At 45.9% G+C, this 18,115-nt stretch overlaps 1 protein-coding gene across 1 annotated transcript in view; it reads right to left on the bottom strand.

Moving 5' to 3' along the window:
• LOC147111515 (glypican-5-like) overlaps nt 1–18,115 on the bottom strand; it is a 1,571,270-nt gene that overhangs the window by 557,250 nt on the left and 995,905 nt on the right. The window contains exon 6 of the mRNA XM_085998559.1: nt 8,600–8,768. Coding sequence (XP_085854685.1) covers nt 8,600–8,768 — 169 coding nt within the window. The remainder of the gene's footprint in view (nt 1–8,599; nt 8,769–18,115) is intronic.

Genomic DNA, 18,115 nt, shown 5'->3' with positions numbered 1-18,115 from the left:
AGCAATTGGATACAGTACACTTAGATTAGGGAGGGAAACAATATTGGTCAGTGTTCCCACGCCCCTACTGGAAGACAGAATCAAGTTTAGCTACAATGCTCTTTGGGTCAAAGCTGCCCACGTTCACTGTCTAGGCTCAAACGTGAATAATGGCCCCTTGTGAGAGCAACCAGAGTGCACCTGGCATTCATGGGAGTGCAAAGAGTCAATAGGCCCGATTACAATCCGGAGCGGAAATCAGGCAGGCGGGAGCCAAGGTGAATGTCAAATCCCCCTGACCTCAGCAGCATGAGGCCCAAGCAATCTTCATGCCCATCCGAAACCGGCGAGAAATGACAGTTGTGACCGCAAGAACAGTCCTCTGTATTCAGATAAGTCACGGAGAAGTGGTTTTGAGGGTGCATTGGAATTGGGAAGGGGGGGAACCTGAGGCAGGGTACGCCTAAACTTTACTTGTAGGGATTCCTGCTCCTCATAAAGAAAGTTATCAAAAAACATACTTCTTTGGGCCTCTTCTTGTCCCGCCTCCTCTTCCCACTAGCTTCACAGCAGCTCTCCTACTCAGGCCACCGGCTAAAATAGTATTTTGGGTCCTGATGACATAATTGGAGCCTGATCTGCATATTTTAAGAAGGACCCCACCATTTTCAGGTGGATTTCCTTGCAGCCTGCTCAGAAGAGCAGGTTAAAATTGAAGACTGCAAGATGGAAACCATACGTCGGCAGGTATGTTTCCGGTCAATTTTAACCCTGCCGGCCTGGTTTCAGCTGAGTGGGCAGGGTTAAACTTGTCCCTAATGTCTTTATATTAGCACGAGGAGAGGAGAGTAGAGGGGAGAGAATTGAAGGGAAAGAAGAGATGTATTGGTACAATAGTATTGGCTTAAATGTGACTTTACCTTAAGTTTACTGGTATCAACACATTAGTGGCCACAATGATCAATTCTGAATGGGACTACCAGAAATAACAAAATTCAAATTTGTTGTTCCTTCTTGACTGAGGAAGATGAACTGACATCCTCCAACTCAGGACTGCTCAAACCATAACTCTGGTTATTCCAAACACTGAGTGGCAATGAAAAAGGTTGTGATGAGAGCACAGAATGAAATTCATGATCCTTCTGGCTAAAAGCAAACATTTAGTGACAAATGAGCTGTGGGGTGAAGGGGAAGGAGTAAAATAGAAGGTATTGAGTAGAGAGAATCTATTTTTCAAAAAACAATGATGTTCTCTACATCAGGGGTTCTCAACCGGTCCCCTAGTAGGCCTCCGGGATTTAAAAAGAAAAATACACCATTGCATAAAGGTGGGATCGAGCTGAGCAAACTGGCAGCTCCGGCCCCAACACGGTCCTTTGTTACCCCCCCCCCCCACTCAAATGTCTGTGCGAGGACGCCAGCAGCTGCCAATGAGCCCAGGGTCCCCGCTCGCTGAGGAGGGAGAAAGATGGCGGTCGCTGGTCCCTGAGCACAGATCTCCCAGCTCGAGTTCTCCGTCCTCTGCTCTCCTCTCGCCAGTTCCCGCTGTATATAAGGGCAGACTGGCCTGAAGGCCGAACAGTGCAGTGCAACCGGCAGAGCGCTGCCGGAACCACCTTCGTGTCCAACCAATTTGACGTCTAGACTCGCGACCAAAAGCGTCTGACTGCACCCTTAACTTATTCTGCGCAACATCGGTAACTCCCAGTTAGCCGATAGATTTTAGCAAGAGTGTTGACTCATGCTGGATCTGGACCAGCTGTCGGTGAGAGAGTCAGGGGTTGCTGGAGAAAGAGGGAGACTGGGGATCAGGTAATTGGAGCTCATGTGGAGGAAGAGGGGGTGGGATGGGCATGGGGACCAGTATTTTCTGCAGTGCTGGGATAGCAGCAGCAGCCGTAACACGGTGAGTGGGAGCGGCGCTGAGAGAATTTTAATACAGAAAATATAGTTGTGTTGTGTTACAGGGGGGTCCGTGGAATTTTTATAACACTGGAGGTGGGCCTCCGAAGCAAAACATTTGAGAACCCCTGCTCTACATAACTATTATGTACATATTACCATGTAGTATTCCATTACTTGAAATTAATTGCCACAACTAACAGTACAGGGTTTCAATTGGACCTGAATCTATGAAGGGAATCAGTGGGAACTGCAGCAACCCAGCTGAGAACTGAGGAAACTTATCCAATGAGTTACTTACAGAAAACCCTCCAGGTGAGAGTGAAGTTGTCGCTTGATGGAGTCATTGAATTCCCAATGGGGTCCTGTGCATTTTTTGTGGATAATCAGAATAGAAGTGTCAAGCAATGTTCTTTTAACCTACTCCACCAAGGCAATTTGCAGCATTCTATCTTCATTCCTGTACAAGCAATTACTCTTTCAGACACACTGCATAGACAAGTTTGAAGAATACAACAAAGCATTCAAAAAGGGCATAGCCTTTGTGACCTGCAGTGTACATTTTATAGCAAATCTCAAACTAAAAGGAGCCTCTACAGTTTAAACAGTTCCAAGGATTTTACTGTTCAAAATTAAGTAACTCCTGATAAATAGCCACTTATTCAGTTCAACATTGTACTTCTATTGTCAGCTGTGGCTCAGTGGGTAGCACACTCACCTCTGAGTCAGAAGGTTGTGGGTTCTAGTTCCACTCCAAGGACCTGAGCACATAAATCTAGGCTGACACTCTAGTGCAGTGCTGAGGGAGTGCTGCACTGTCAGAGGTGCTGTCTTTTGGATGAGAAGTTAAACTGAGGCCCATCTACCCTCTCAGGTGGACGTAAAAGATCCCATGGCACTATTTCAAAGAAGAGTTGGGGAGTTATCCCCAGTGTCCTGGCCGATATTTCTCCCTTAACTAACAAAAACAGATTATCAATCATTATCACTTTGCTGTTAGTGGGAGCTTGCTGTGAGTAAATTGGCTGCCGCGTTTCCCACATTACAACAGTGACTCCACTTCTAAAGTACGTCGTTGACTGTAAAGTGCTTTGAGACGTCCGGTGGTTGTGAAAGGCGCTATATAAATGCAAGTCTTTCTTTCTTTCTATAGTATTTGCTGGATGTAATTTTCTTTGTCTCAACTACTTAAACCACATCCACAGCTCCTCTTTCTGCTTTTCCTCTTGGGATCTCCGAACATACTCAGAATATAGTTCAAATCAAGCAGCTCATGAAATGTCTTTTCATTTTGTGTTTTGATTTGTTAACTGGTCATAGAAGGTGTTTCTGTCATATTTTGCACCATCCAATTCTGCAAGGCATTCAGCTGCATGGAATAAATGCTGCTGCAATGGAATCCAAGACACCAAATAATATACAGAACACTGCAGGATTAGAAGGAAAAAGAATAGTATCTTGGATGACTGAAATTTATGAGTTGTCTATTTTTTCTAACAAGACAGTTCTGCCAAGAGCAGTGAATTAAATAACTGAATAATTGAACAGAAAATGTTTTTTTAGAGGGGGAGGGGGGAGAGTATACATTCTCTGTTAGAGTACAGCAATTCTTGTATTATGTTTGAGCTACAAATCTTTATAAGAATTTTTTGTCTATTGTTCACATCATGACTGTTGAAAATATGTATCAAATGTATCAACTATCTTATTCCTCTATGTATTTTTCCTTTGTCATTGGTTATTTTCCATTAATCATATGCAAGACCTTTCTCACCAATATTAATTGTCACCTCTCATATTCAAGCGAAGTAACTCATTCTGCAAGGACGAGTGGTGTCCCACAAGGATCTGTGCTGGGGCCTCAACTATTCACTATATTTATTAATGACTTAACAATAAAGAGCCATATATCCAAGTTTGCAGATAATGCATAGATTGGCGGTATAGTAAGTATTGTAGATGAGAGTGTAAAGTTACAAAAGACATTGATAGATTAAGTGAGTGGGCAAAACTATGACAGATGGATTTCAATGCCGGTCATCCATTTTAGACCAAAAAAGGATAGATACAAGTATTATTTAAATGGTGAAAAGCTAGGAATAGTGGAGGTCCAAAGAGATTTAGGGATCCATGTACACAGATCACTAAAATATAGTAGTCAGGTTAAAAAAATATCAAAAAGGCTAATGGAATGCTAGCCTTTATAACTAGAGGGCTAGAATATAAAGGGGAGGAAGCTTTGCTGCAGCTATACAAAGCCCTGGTTAGATGATTTCTGGAGTAATGTGTAACGTTCTGGGCACTGCACCTTAGGATATATTGGCCTTGGAAGGAGTGAGGCACAGCTTCACCAGAATGTTACCAGGGCTCCAAGAGTTAGATTATGAGGAGCGATTACATAAACTAGGTTTATATTCCCTGGACTATAGAAAGTTAAGGGGTGATGTGATTGAGGCTTTTAGAATTTTGAATGGAATTGATAGGGTAGATGGAGAGAAACTTTTTCCATTGGTGGGGGAGTCTAAAACAAGGGGACATAATTTTAAGATCAGAGCCAGGCCTTTCAAGAGAGAAGTTAGGAAACACTTTTTCATGCAAAGGGTGGTAGAAGTGTGGAACTCGCTCCCACAAAAAGCAGTAGATGCTAGCTCAATTAATAATTTTAAATCTGGGATCGATAGATTTTTGCTAGCCAAAGGGATATGAAGCCAAGGTGGGCGGATGGAGTTAGGATACAGATCAGCCATGATCTCACTGAATGCTGGAACAGGCTCGAGGGGCTGAATGGCCTACTTCTGCTCCTATCTTCCTATGTCAGCAACCATAACAATTTCTCACCTGCTCCAATATGAACCCCATCAAATAAAATTGATCAAACTATGTATGTATAAAAAAAAAATCACAAATTTATTAATAAACTTTGCTATAACATCTTTTACACCTTCCCCTTTCCACATGCAGCACAAGTCACCCTGCTGGGCCTATGAAAACTCTGCACTCCTAGTACACCCTTCTCCTGGAAACAAATGGTCCAAATTTGTATTAAATATAACCACTGACATCCATAGTCAACAATTCTTGGAAGCCACCATTTTTTTAATACCAGAATACTCAGGGGCCACGGTGTTGGCATCCCCCCACCACCCCCTGCCCGCAGCTATATGCAAATGTCCATTTGCTGGAGTTATCCATATGTCTCCCAACTTGATGTTCATTATGACAATTCCTAGAAGCATCTGCCAAGGATATTAATTTCCTGGAACCACCATCCCACTGGATTTACAACCTAAAGGCAGAAATCCCTGGGGGAGGAGAGAAATTCAACTTTGTTTTACCCATTATTTTGGCAAAAAATTGAGTTTGGAGGGACATATTTCAGTTTGCCTGATCTCTCCGAGAGGTGCATTGGCTGTCATTTTGGAATCCGACACCTTCCAAGTGTGCAGGGTGCCTGACGGCAACAGGATTTTGTTGCCCTGCATATGCAAATCGGGGTTGTAATGCGTACGATTTACAGGGATGATACAAGAATGGAGGGGGTACAACTATCTTGATGACTCAACAGACTCGGGCTCTTTTCTGTAGAAAAAAGAAGACTGAGAGGTGACCTGATAGAGGGTTTTAAAATTAGGAAGGGGTTCGATAGGATAAATGCAGAGAAGATGTTTCCACTTGTGGGGGACTCCAAAACTAGGGGCCATAAATCCAATAAGGAATTCAGAAGAAACTTCTTTGCTTAGAGAGTGGTGAGAATGTGGAACTCGCTATCACATGGAGTGGTTCAGGTGATTAGAACAGATGCATTTAAGGGGAAGCTAGCTAAGTACATAAGGGAGAAAGGAATAGAAGGATATGTTGATAGAGTGAGATGAAGTAAGGTGGGAGGAAGCTCGTGTGGAGCATGAACACCGGCATGGACCCGTTGGGCTGAATGACTGTTTCTGTGCTGTAAAATTTTATGCAGTTCTCTATATAGTACTTCAAAATTCAACCACATAGGACAATCATAACACATTTCATTAAAACGTTTTTGAGAAACATCTTGATGCATCAGGTATTAAAGTGAAGTGCTCAACTTGTTCTAGACAATTGTACTAAAAGTGCTGCTTTAGAATCAAAGCTTCTTTAGTGCTGTAGGTGTTCCATGCTTTGGCTATTTCCCACTGTACTTACTGTAAGTCAAATAGAAAAATCATTCAAAAAGTAGGGTAGCCAACTCTGGTTGGACTTATTCCTGAAGGTTCCTTCACATGACCACCTGCTTCCTGCTGCCCCAGCCAGTCAAACAGCCTTTTTTCTAATCTCCAATATTTTTGTAACAAATAAACAAAAGCATTCAAAGAAAATGAAAAATGCACATAATTTTTTTAATGTCCCTACGATTTTAATGTCCTGGAAACTACAGGGCAATTCTGGAGGGTTGGCATTCCTATTAAAAAGACACATTATATCTTTCAAATGGATACATAAGCCCCATAATGGAAACAGATCGAGGCAGAAATATTTAATGAGCATTCATCACCACATAATATCTGTAGGAAGCTGCTCTGGAATTTAAATTATTTTAAATCGAACATATGTTCTGGTCACCAATGTATTTTTCTTTCAAAAAGGGGCACAATCTTCATGAGAAATTTTGTTTCTCATTTGTTTACAAACATAATGGCCCAGAAATTCGGGTCGGGGGCTTCCTGCGGGTGTAAGCCCCCGGCCTGCACTTACCTTGCGCGCCGGCTGTTGAGCTGTGGGCCCCCATGGAATTGCGATCCTGGGCCTCCTCCAACTGCCGGCGCGCAGTGCTTGCGTATCCCAGGGGTGCAGTTAGTTCGATGCGTCCCCTGGGATCACATGGGCCATGGAGAGCCAATGGTAGCAGGGAATGCTTCATTCATAAGTTTGATAGGAAGGGCTGTCAAACTTATAAATACTATAAGCCCCAAAACATCACTAAATCTTCAAATACATTTTTTTTTACAAATCACATTTTTTAAATAAACTATAAATTACATGAAATAACTATTTTAAACAATAATTTAAATTTTTGAAAAAAATTATTTTATTTTCTAATGGGGCTAAAAATAAACTTACCTTTCTTTAAAGTATTTAAAAATAATAAACCTGTGGAAAAAATGTTTTAATTTTAATTAATTCACCACTTACCTTGTAAAAAGCAAGCCTTGCGACTGCTTTTTATATGTGTAACTTCTGGAGACTTACCTTCCCGGGAAAACCTGCAAAAAAACGTAAGTTCGATGCGCACGCGCAGCCTCTCCTGCGCACGCGTTCGACCTCTGAACCCCTTCGTTCAGGGGAACGGAAGTGCCGGTTTCCCGCGCATGCGCAATGCATGCAGGAAGCCGGCACTTCCATTGGGCCTACGGGTGAGTACCCCGTGCGTACTCACCCGTGGAGACCCGAAATTCTGGGCCATTGTGCTGAAAATGTTGTTGAAATGCATCATCACATCATGTGGATGTGACACCATTTTGATGACAAGGTTGCAGAGCCTTTTTTTTCAATGCAAAAGAAAAGATTTGGTTGAACACTGTGCCTTTTAATTAGGGGAATAAGCATTCTTGTCCAAGATTATCAGTCACTTACCTGCACATTCTCATTCAGGCACTCACAGAATTCTGCTGTGAGAGGGAGAAGTGAAGATCTCTTTCATGTGGATTCATTATACAGCAGGGTAAAGCAATACAACAGTCACTTGCAAATCACTTCATGCAGCCTAGTTCAAAATCAATCCCTCTGTGACTAGGGACTTTAGCCCAAGATAATTAATTTACAGTACTACTAGAGAGAGAGAGATGACAGATAAATTACAGTCTCTGCATGAAGCACAGAATTGCAGCATTTTAAATATAATAGAATACCAATTACACGCACAGATAAAATTGAATTTGAGACATTTTGTTATGTTATTATAGATATACCATTTACATTTGTTTTAAACCAGGGGCTTCAAATACTTGAAGGTTTTAAGTCTCAAAAATCACATCTATGATTCATAGTTTGTCTTTACCTAGGGGTAAGCATACAATTTTTATCAATCTTATCGTCATGCTTTCACCATCATGTACTGAGCTAGATTATTCCTTGCTCAATATCGATTTCACTAACCATTGGTGTTTCAACGTCAGCTTCCTGCACGGACTGGAGCCTTTGTATTAAGCATAAAGCATTACAGGACTACTTTGCCCAATATCAGACTGGCATTATCACTTTTCTAACTTCCTTTTACATGGAAATATTCCCAAAAAGTAGATATGCTTTCAGTAGAAATAAATATATTTTAAAACATTTTAAAATGTACCTGCGACCAAGTAGTTAACATGAACATACAGGCAATATTTTCAGTTATCCACAATCATACATCTCTACATTTCGAGACTGAAAACTTGTAGTTGTCTAGATAGATGTATTCAAGGACCAAAAACAGTTTTGGTAATGGTTTGCTATTTCCAATTTTCTAGGCCTTAATAATGATGTTCTGTTACCTAAAAAAAAAACTGCTAATATCATTTTCTTGGTTTACTTTATGAAGTCACAAAAACACTATCAATTTGAACATTAATACTTTTTCTACAGTGAAGTACTTTTGGTATCTTAAATGGTAATGACAGCATGAATAATTTGTATGCGCTTTCCTGCAAACACACTTTTTAAAAGGTATTGAAGTTGCTAAATAGAAATTTGGACATTATTAAAGACTCACGTTCAGAGGGTTTGAAAGATTTTTTCACTTCTCCATTTCCTGAGCCAAAGCAGCCATCCTCATCATCACAGTCTCCGCTAATCTGGATGTCATCACCATCCAGTTGCCCACTGCCCTTTTCTGCTGAATGCCATTTCTCGTACTTGGGGATCACTTTTCCCTGTAACAGCTGCAAACAGGAATTTGCAATTACTGTATGGATACTTCTCATCTTCACAAGGTATCCCTTTAGTTTGAAACATGTGAGAATTCAAAAACGTCAAAAGAACCTGCAAATACTGGAAATCATGACACTGAACTGAATGGACACGATACTGAAAATAAAGCAGAAAATGGCAGAAATACAGCTCAGTTAATCACCATATGAAAAAGAAAGATAGGTTAATGCTTCACGTGTAACGTTTCATCAGAACTTGTTAACTTGCTGTGTATTTCAAGCACCTTCTGTTTTTATTTTTATATAATTTAACATTTTTTCTGTCTCTACAAGATACAAAATGTAAGAATTTCAAAAGAAATTTTGCTCCAAGCCATCATGGAGCCATTATACGGTACATAATTACACTAATAAAATCTGATGCTGTGCAGTGAAATGGAGTAATATTGGCAAATTAATACTAATATACTCTGTGAGATTAGAAATATGGTTTCAATTTTTTTAACATTTTTAAATCAGGACATAATGTAGCATTGTACTGTGAATGCATTATAATGTAGCATTCATTTCAATTTCTATATGAAACCGTGATTTGTTAGTGTGATCATTATTAATCCTTTGCCCTGAGTATGCTACTATTTTATTTGCCACCTAAAATGTATCACTCTATAAACAGAAGCACTTAGTACATTGAGTTCAAAGGGGCAATCCAGCAGCGTTATGAACCTGCTTTAGTTTCAGCCAGTTACAGCTTTCTTTTCTGTGTCCACTTCAATAGCACTCCAGCAGAGTGTTTATGCTTCTGTTATGTGGACGATTTGACCAGCCTTCAACCTCAGCTGAGTTTTACCCCTTTTAAAAAAAAAACACACCGTAGCAGGGAGGGTTGGGGGCGGGTGGGCCCTGAGGCGGTTGGGAAACCGGGAGATCGGGCTTTCCACAGACCCTGCCGACTTTAATGGCAGGGCCTGATTTACAAGGGAAGCCTCTGTTTCCCACCCACAACCAGCCAGATTGAGAGGCAGGCTTTCTGCGAGTGGGTAGGAAGGAGGGAGGGATTGCCAGGGTGGGGGAGCCAGGGTCGGCCGGAGGAGCACAGGGGATGGGTTTGCTAAGGATCGGGGGGGGGGGCGGTGGGGGTGAGGCTCATCGGGGGTCGGGGGCGAAGATCATCAGGGGCCGGGGGCGAAGGTCATCGGGGGCCAGGGGCGAAGATCATTGGGGGCCGGGGGCAAAGATCATCGGGGGCCGGGGGCGAGGATCATCGGGGGCGAGGATCATCGGGGGAGGGTGTGAGGATCGGGGGCCGGGGGCGAGAATCATCGGGGGGCGGCAATGAGGATCATCGGGGGCCGGGGGTGAGGATCATCGGGGGAGGGGGTGAGGATCATCGGGGGTCGGGGGCGAGGATCATCAGGGGGCGGCGGTGAGGCTCATCGGGGGCCGGGGGTGACGATCATCGGGGGAGGGGGCGAGGATCATCGGGGGAGGGGGTGAGGATCATTGGGGGAGGGGGTGAGGATCATCGGGGCCCGGGGGTGAGGATCATCGTGGGAAGGGGTGAGGATCATCGGGGGAGGGGGTGAGGATCATCGAGGGAGGGGCGAGGATCATCGGGGGAGGGGGTGAGGATCATCGGGGGCCAGGGGTGAGGATCATCGGGGGAGGGGGTGAGGATCATCGGGGGAGGGGCAAGGATCATTGGGGGAGGGGGTGAGGATCATCGGGGGAGGGGCGAGGATCATTGGGGAGGGGGCGAGGATCATCGGGGGAGGGGGCGAGGATCATCGGGGGTCGGGGCGCGGATCATTGGGGGAGGTGGTGAGGATCATCGGGGGAGGGTGTGAGGATCATCGGGGGCCGAGGGGGCGAGGATCATTGGGGGAGGGGGTGAGGATCATCGGGGGCGGCGGTGAGGATCATCGGGGTCGGGGGTGACGATCATCGGGGGAGGTGGTGAGGATCATCGGGGGAGGGGCGAGGATCATCGGGGGAGGGGGGGAGGATCATTGGGGGAGGGGGGGAGGATCATTGGGGGAGGGGGTGAGGATCATCGGGGCCCGGGGGTGAGGATCATCGTGGGAAGGGGTGAGGATCATCGGGGGAGGGGGTGAGGATCATCGGGGGAGGGGGGGAGGATCATCGGGGGCCGGGGGTGAGGATCGTCGGGGGAGGGGGTGAGGATCATCGGGGGAGGGGCAAGGATCATTGGGGGAGGGGGGGAGGATCATCGGGGGAGGGGCGAGGATCATTGGGGAGGGGGCGAGGATCATCGGGGGTCGGGGCGCGGATCATTGGGGGAGGTGGTGAGGACCATCGGGGGAGGGGGCGAGGATCATCGGGGGCCGAGGGGGCGAGGATCATTGGGGGAGGGGGTGAGGATCATCGGGGGCGGCGGTGAGGATCATCGGGGGCGGCGGTGAGGATCATCGGGGTCGGGGGTGAGGATCATCGGGGGAGGGTGTGAGGATCATCGGGGGAGGGTGTGAGGATCATCAGGGGCCGGGGGGGCGGGTCATCGGGGCCACGAGGCACATTGGGGGCCGGGTGGTGGCCGGAGGAGCAAGAGTGGGGTGGGGGCGGGGGGCGGTCTGCAGAAGATCGGGGCTGGGAGGAGCACGGGGAAGGCTGGAGGAGTGGGAGAAAGGGGTAAGGCCTCGTGGAGGGATTGAAGGCGGTGGGTGGTGGGAGGGTAGTGATCGGAAGCCATGTGCAGGAGGGGGTGGGCGGTAGCGTGGGGGATGATCGGAGGCCTCGTGAAGGGGTCTCTGCCCACGGCGGGTGAGTCAGGCAGGGACCTTGATTCCAGGAGGTAGGTGTGAAGGCACTTACCTCCTGGATGCAGCAGTCCTCACCTTGCTGTAACTGCCGGGTTTTACGAAGGTCAGAATTTTCTTTGGGGAGGTGGATTGGGAGCGGGGGAGCGATTTTACTGGCAGGGCCTAATTGGAATGAGAGGCTGGCTGACTGGCTGCGGGCGGGTAGGCCTCAGTTGCGGGGGTTCGGTCCGGAGAAAGGATCGGTGGGAGGGTGGGTCGGGATCGGCATCAGCGGGGGGGTTTCGGATCAGCGGGAGGAGGGTTGGCAATTGGGAGGGGGGAGAGAGGATCAGCTGGGGTCGGCAATCGGTTGGGGGGAGAGCAGTCGGGAGGGAGGAGAGTAATCAGGAGTGGGGGAAAGAGCATCGGGTGGTGGGGTTTGCAGGAGCAGCAGGCAATGGTGGGTGGTTGGAGATCGGCAGGCAAGCGGGAATTGGAGATCATAGGGGTGAGGTTGGCCAGGGATCGGGGGGGTGGCGGAGGATCGACAGGGGGGCCGGAGGGTCGGGGCTGGCCATCAGAGGATCATGGCCGGTTTCATCATCATCGTTGTGAGGGTGTTGGGGGAGCCCTGGTGAGGGGGTCTCCGATCGTGCGGGCTGTATATGGTCGGAGATACTGGATCCAGGGTGTAGGTATGAATCCACTTATCTCCTGGATGCAGCAGTCCCCGCCTCTGTTTACTGCTGGGTTTCACAAATCGTGTGAAACCTGTCTACAGGCAGTTAATAACAAAATGGAGGGGAAAATAGAGGGTACCAGCCTCATTACAATATTTAAATTGAGGTCCGGGGGAGGGATTGGCAGGAGAGGGGTCCCTTGGGAGCAGGTTGGTCGCCTGTTCACCATCCTGCCTCCAGCAAAACTGAAGTGGGCAGGCTGGAGGCGGGATCAGGACGTGATTCACATTTTTAACAATTTAACTGCCCCCCCGCTCCGAACCCATCTGGCTTTGATGGAAAAATTCAGCCTGAAGTGTGTAAAACCCGACCAGCTACTGTTAAAAACAAAATGGAGGTTAAAGAGGCTTTCAGCCTCATTAAAATATTTAAATTGACATCCTGCCTCCTGGCAGCGGGTTGGCTGCCTGCCTCCATTAAAACTGGAAGTGGGTGGGTTGGAGGTGGGTTCAGGTCGGGATTCCGATTCTTAACAATTTAACTACCCCCACGCCCCAAACCCATCCTTTGTTAAATTAATATTTCCTCCTCTGTTATTACTATGGATTTCACCCTGTGGTATTTTTTTAAATTACTAGTTGATTTCTTGTGGCACTGCTCAAAGCTTTAGAAACATGACCCTGAATTTAACTCCGAAACGCACCCGCTGCACCAGAAAACAAGGCTGGGGTATTATGCACCTCATTAAAATCGCAATTCACTGACACGCTAGGAAATCTGCCCAATTCCGAAGTGCAATTGCTGGCAGGTCAGCCAGAGGACTATTTAAAGTGTTAATGCACCTCTTAAAGCGATGTCGCATTTCTATCTGCAAAATGTTGCTGTTGGACTGCTGCATGAAGAAAGAACTTCAAAATGTCGCAGACAAACCTCCAGGTTCTCTGAAGCCTCCCTGGAAATCAAGGTGAGGAGGAAAGTTATCATTCCAGCCAGTGGGAAGAGGATTTCAAAGCACCAAGTTCACCCGCCATGGAGAGAGATTGCTGAGATTGTCAGCTCCAAGAGCCTCACCCCCAGATCCTGGAAACAGTGCAGGAAGCGCTTCGATAATCTCTCAAGCATAGTTCCTCATTTCTTCATCTCGCACAGTAACACATGTCAACTGCCTTTGGCCCCCTCCTCCAGCTCTCTCAATAATTCCCTCCCCTCCATCACATCCTTCAGCACAAGGACTCACCACCCTTCATTCTCATTACAAACACACACTCACCTCTTCCTTGCTCCCTTCACAGAAGCGATTAGCAGCATTCTCTTCTCACTTGGTAGCCTTTGCACAATCACCACCTTCTCTCAAGTCTCCTTCCTCACTTCACACTCCACACACCTGCCTTTCATCCAATACCTCCCCATCCTAATTCCAACTTGCTTCTTCTTCCTCCAAACATCCACACAAGCACAAGCCCCACTCATCTGCACTCTCCTTTTCAGGGGACCCTCACTAATTCTCACCCTTTCTCTCTGCAGAACAAGACAGTATTTAACACAAGGGAGAGGAGTAAGACCAGGGAACACCAGCCAACATCATGAAACTCTCCGAGTTGGAGCAGCAAGTGCTGGAAATCAGGGGCCACACCAGAGCTGTGAGGATAGGAGATTTCAAGGCCAGAGAACCCTGTGAACAGGGTGTCTGGCTGTCAATTGCATCCCTTCATGAACTTCTGTAAAACACACACACAGCTTGACTACATGAAGCTGCATTGTGTTGCCTGTCATCTTCTACCCTCCAGCCTCTCAGTGCCATGCTCAACTCTTGTTCCTGTTCTTTTTCCTCTAGATCCTATTCAGTAGCGCTGAGCCCATGGATGAAGGCACCTCAGGAGGAGGAGAGTCCTTCTCAGGAGGCACCGTAACATGGTCCATCAATTCAAGCATGAGCTTAAAGGGTTAAATAAAAGAGTTACAGAGTGTGTTAAATGGATTTACATGTGGTGAAACACCCAATAGTGAGCAGCAGTAGGTGCTGGTGGCAGGGATAGCCCAGGAGGCAGCTCACGAGATCCTATCCCAGCACTGCTGAGGAAGACAGACAGGTGGACTTCAGGGATCCTGCAATGAGAAGAAAACTGCTTGCTTCACACAAGCAGTTATACAGGTATTGGAAGGCTTGCCAATGAGTTTCACCACCATGGCTGTAAGTGAGGCGGAATCTGCTTTCAGCCTGTGTGATGTCATCTCACAGGGCATCAGCACTATGGAGTCTACATTGGAGTGTCCACATCGAGCCGGGCCCTCACAAGAAGTCAATGGTCACAGTCTTTGCAGTTTTGGTGGAACCTCAAACAGCTACTATGTAGACTCTGGGGTCAAACCTGTGCTCTGCCTTAGAGAGGTAGAAATTGACCTTGCAGAGACAGACATCCGCCTTGAAGAAATTTGTGCAGCAAATGAATAGGAGATTTGAAGGAGTCAATGGTCTTCTGCAGTCTGCTCTCCTGTAGAAGTGATCAGCCCCAGCCCATGGGAGTGGAAGTGATTAGCCCCAGCTCATGGAAGTGGAAGTGATACAGTGAGGGCATGTCTGCTCCCTTATTGGTCTCTCACCACCCCCTCAACCAAGACACTAGGGGTGGGCTGGAGGCGGCAGGCGGGTGGTGGATGGAGGGCGGGGGGTTAGAATTTAAAGTTTTAAATATCTAAATCCCAACCACAACCCACCTCCAACCCGCCCACCTTTAACTTTTACTCAGGGGGCGGGCAGCCAACCTGCTGCCAGGAGGCGGATTGGCAATTTAAATATGATAATGAGGCCTGAAGCCTCTGCTTTAGCCATGCAGTGCAGGTGGCCGGGGATCCCGGGCCTCAGGATTCCCGGTACCTGCAGCGAGGCAGGCACAGCCTCGGGGAGCAATCATTGTGGGCTGGGAGGAGCAGGAGTGCTTCCTCCCGGCCCCCCAAGCTCACTCACCAGCAGCCCACCGCACCGCCCCCCCTCCCTCCAGGGTCGGGGATCCAAGGAGGGATTTGAACATGAGGATGAGAATTTATAATTTAAGGTGTTCAGGGACCGGGAGCCAATGTAGGTCAGGGAGCACAGAGGTGATGGGTGAACAGGACTTGGTGCGAGTTAGGATACGGGCAGCAGAATTTAGGATAAGTACCTATCTAACCTAGCTAGCTGAAATAATTGCTCTACATAAACACAATCTAGTCTCTTCATTATTTTATAAACCTCAATCAAATCACCCAAGTCTATGCTTCTCTAAAATATACAGACCCAGCTCATTGAGCCTACCTGTGTAACTATGATGTTTTCAAAGAATAATCAATCTTGTGGTCCTCCTCTGCACCCTTTCTAATGCCTCAGTATCTCCTACCATGAAGAAACCAAAACTCGGCACAGTATTCTAACAGAGGCCTAACCAAGGTTGTGTACAAGGACATAAATGGTATGCTTTGTTTTATAGTGATTTTTCCTGTGAACACACCCTAGAACCTTGTTCGCTTTAGCTATAGTTCAGCGGCATTGGTCATGGCGTAGTTGAGCATCCTGGCATCGTCTTCAAACTTGTGGATCATTCCCCCAATAACTAAATCTAGATCATCAGTAAAAATAATAAATAACAGAAGTCCTAACACCAATCCCTGCAGAACACCAGTAGTAAAAGCAGATCCAAATCCATTGACAACCACTTTCTGACTAAGGGCATTCAGCCAATTCTCAATCCACCACAGAAGATTATAACTAATCTTGTAGTGAAACCTCTTATGCGGTGCCTTATCAAAAGCTTTCTGAAAGTCGAGGTAGACAATGTAAACTGGGTTACTCTCATCCACTAACTTGGTGACTTCTTCAAAAAATTCAATCAAATTGGTAAGACACGACTTCTTTTCCGAAAGTCGTGTTGGGTGTCCCTGTCTCTGTCTAAGTGGTCATATATTGCATCCCTAATGATTCGCTCTCTCTCTCTCTCAAGCATTTATCTATTACTGACATCAAGCTAATAGACCTATATTTACATGGTTCTGCGTAGCCCCCTTGTAAAAAATTGGAACTGTTATTCGAGTCTAAAGGAACAATCTGCAACTCCAGCTCGAACAGCACTTGTCACATATCCTTAAGGACCCTCAGTTGGAAATCATCTGCGTCAGTAGCCTGATCTATTTTATTCTTTCTAAACCAATATCCTCATCTATTTTAATTTAAACAATTTTATTGCTAACAGCAACCCTTAATTCTGTCAGTTGTGGATCATCTTCAAGAGTGAAGACTGATGCAAAGTATTCATTTAGCATCTCTGGCACACAGAGTCTTTTCTGACCTGTTCTTGAACATTTTTAGTGACTCAGTACAGTCTTTGGTGGTTCTCTGACTCGTCACACAGCTGAAAAAGCTTTTACCATTGCTTCCACAGTTGTTCACAATCCTCTTTTCCATGAACCTTTTAGCTGATATAATAGTAGCCTTCGTTATTTTTAACTGTTTTTAGTACTTGACTTTGTTTTGCTGTGTATTATATACTTCCAATTTATTTTTAAAAATATACAGCACAGAAATAGGCCATTCGGCCCAGCTAGTCTGTGCTGGTTATATCTTATTTGTCTTAGTACATGACCAGTCAAACACAATAGCTTCTTCTTATCACAATCCCTTCTTTTGAATTTAGACATACATAGCATCTATACGTTTAATTTTTCTCTTAAGACTTTCCATTTATATTCTGCATCGGTTTCGTTGCCACCGAGTAAGGTTGACCAATTGCCCTGTTCTAAAACCTATTCCATTTTATTAAAGTTAGTCCTCTAGAAATCTGGAATTAATTGTACATTTTCAGTGCCTTTGGTTCTACCAGTTAATTGAAACCTTATAATATTCTGGTCACTATTTCCCAAGTGTTCGCCCATATGAAGGTCAGATACCAATTTTGGCTCGCTAGTAAACATTACATCCAGTGATGATTATCCCTGGCTGGTTCTTGATGGAGGACAACGTAGAGCAACATGTATGCAGTAAATGAGGCCTTGCATCTGAGAAATGCAGCAATGCGGGAAAATTCTCTTCCTGATCAACAGCCTGCATTGGTAAGGTATTGCTGTCTCCATGCGACGAGGTCATCCGTAACCAGCTTGATGGCTGTATATATACAGCAAACTGACTGAAGCTGCAGCCTGGAATGAACCTCTGGCATAGATGTTGAAGGCCACTATAACCATCACAGCCACAGGCAGTTGTGTGTGTGTCCTGATATTTGGTTCCAATTTCTGCTGCCTGCCAGCTGAAGCACAGCCTCCTCATACACTGTATCGCTGCTCATGATGCAGTCTCCGCTACATTGGGGAGATGATCGCTTTGCTGAACACCTCCGTTCAGTCCGCAAGCGCAATTCTTAGCTTTCGGTTGCTTTCCATTTTAATTCTCTGTCCCACCCCTACTCTGATCTCTCTGTCCTCGGCCTCCTACACTATTCCAATGAAGCTCAAAGAACAGCACCACATCTTTCAATTAGGCACTTTACAACCTTCTAGACTCAATATCAAGTTCAACAATTTCAGATCATAACCGCTGCTCCCATTTTTTCAGACAGCAGGTGCTGGTAATGATTCTGCTGTTGCCATTTGCACCTTATCTAGACCCATCTTTTGTTTCTTTACTTTTCCCATTACCACCCCCTTTTGCCTTGCACTATCATCCCTTATGTCATTTAATCATTCCTGCCTTCCGTTCTATCACAGACCTACCCTTTTGTTCTTTCCTATCCTCACCGCTTTCCCTGTCTCTGTATTTGCTTAAAAACTGTTACATCACTAACTTCTTCCAGTTCTGACAAAAGGTTATCAACCTGAAACGTTAACTGTTTCTCTCTCCATAGATGCTACCTGACCTGCTCAGTATTTCCAACATTTTCTGTTTTTATTGCTCATA

The sequence above is a fragment of the Somniosus microcephalus genome, chromosome 10, assembly GCF_052327205.1.
Source record: "Somniosus microcephalus isolate GS21.2 chromosome 10, FLI_Smic_1.0, whole genome shotgun sequence".
Classification (NCBI taxonomy): domain Eukaryota; kingdom Metazoa; phylum Chordata; class Chondrichthyes; order Squaliformes; family Somniosidae; genus Somniosus; species Somniosus microcephalus.
This window is presented reverse-complemented; position numbering and strand designations above follow the sequence as displayed.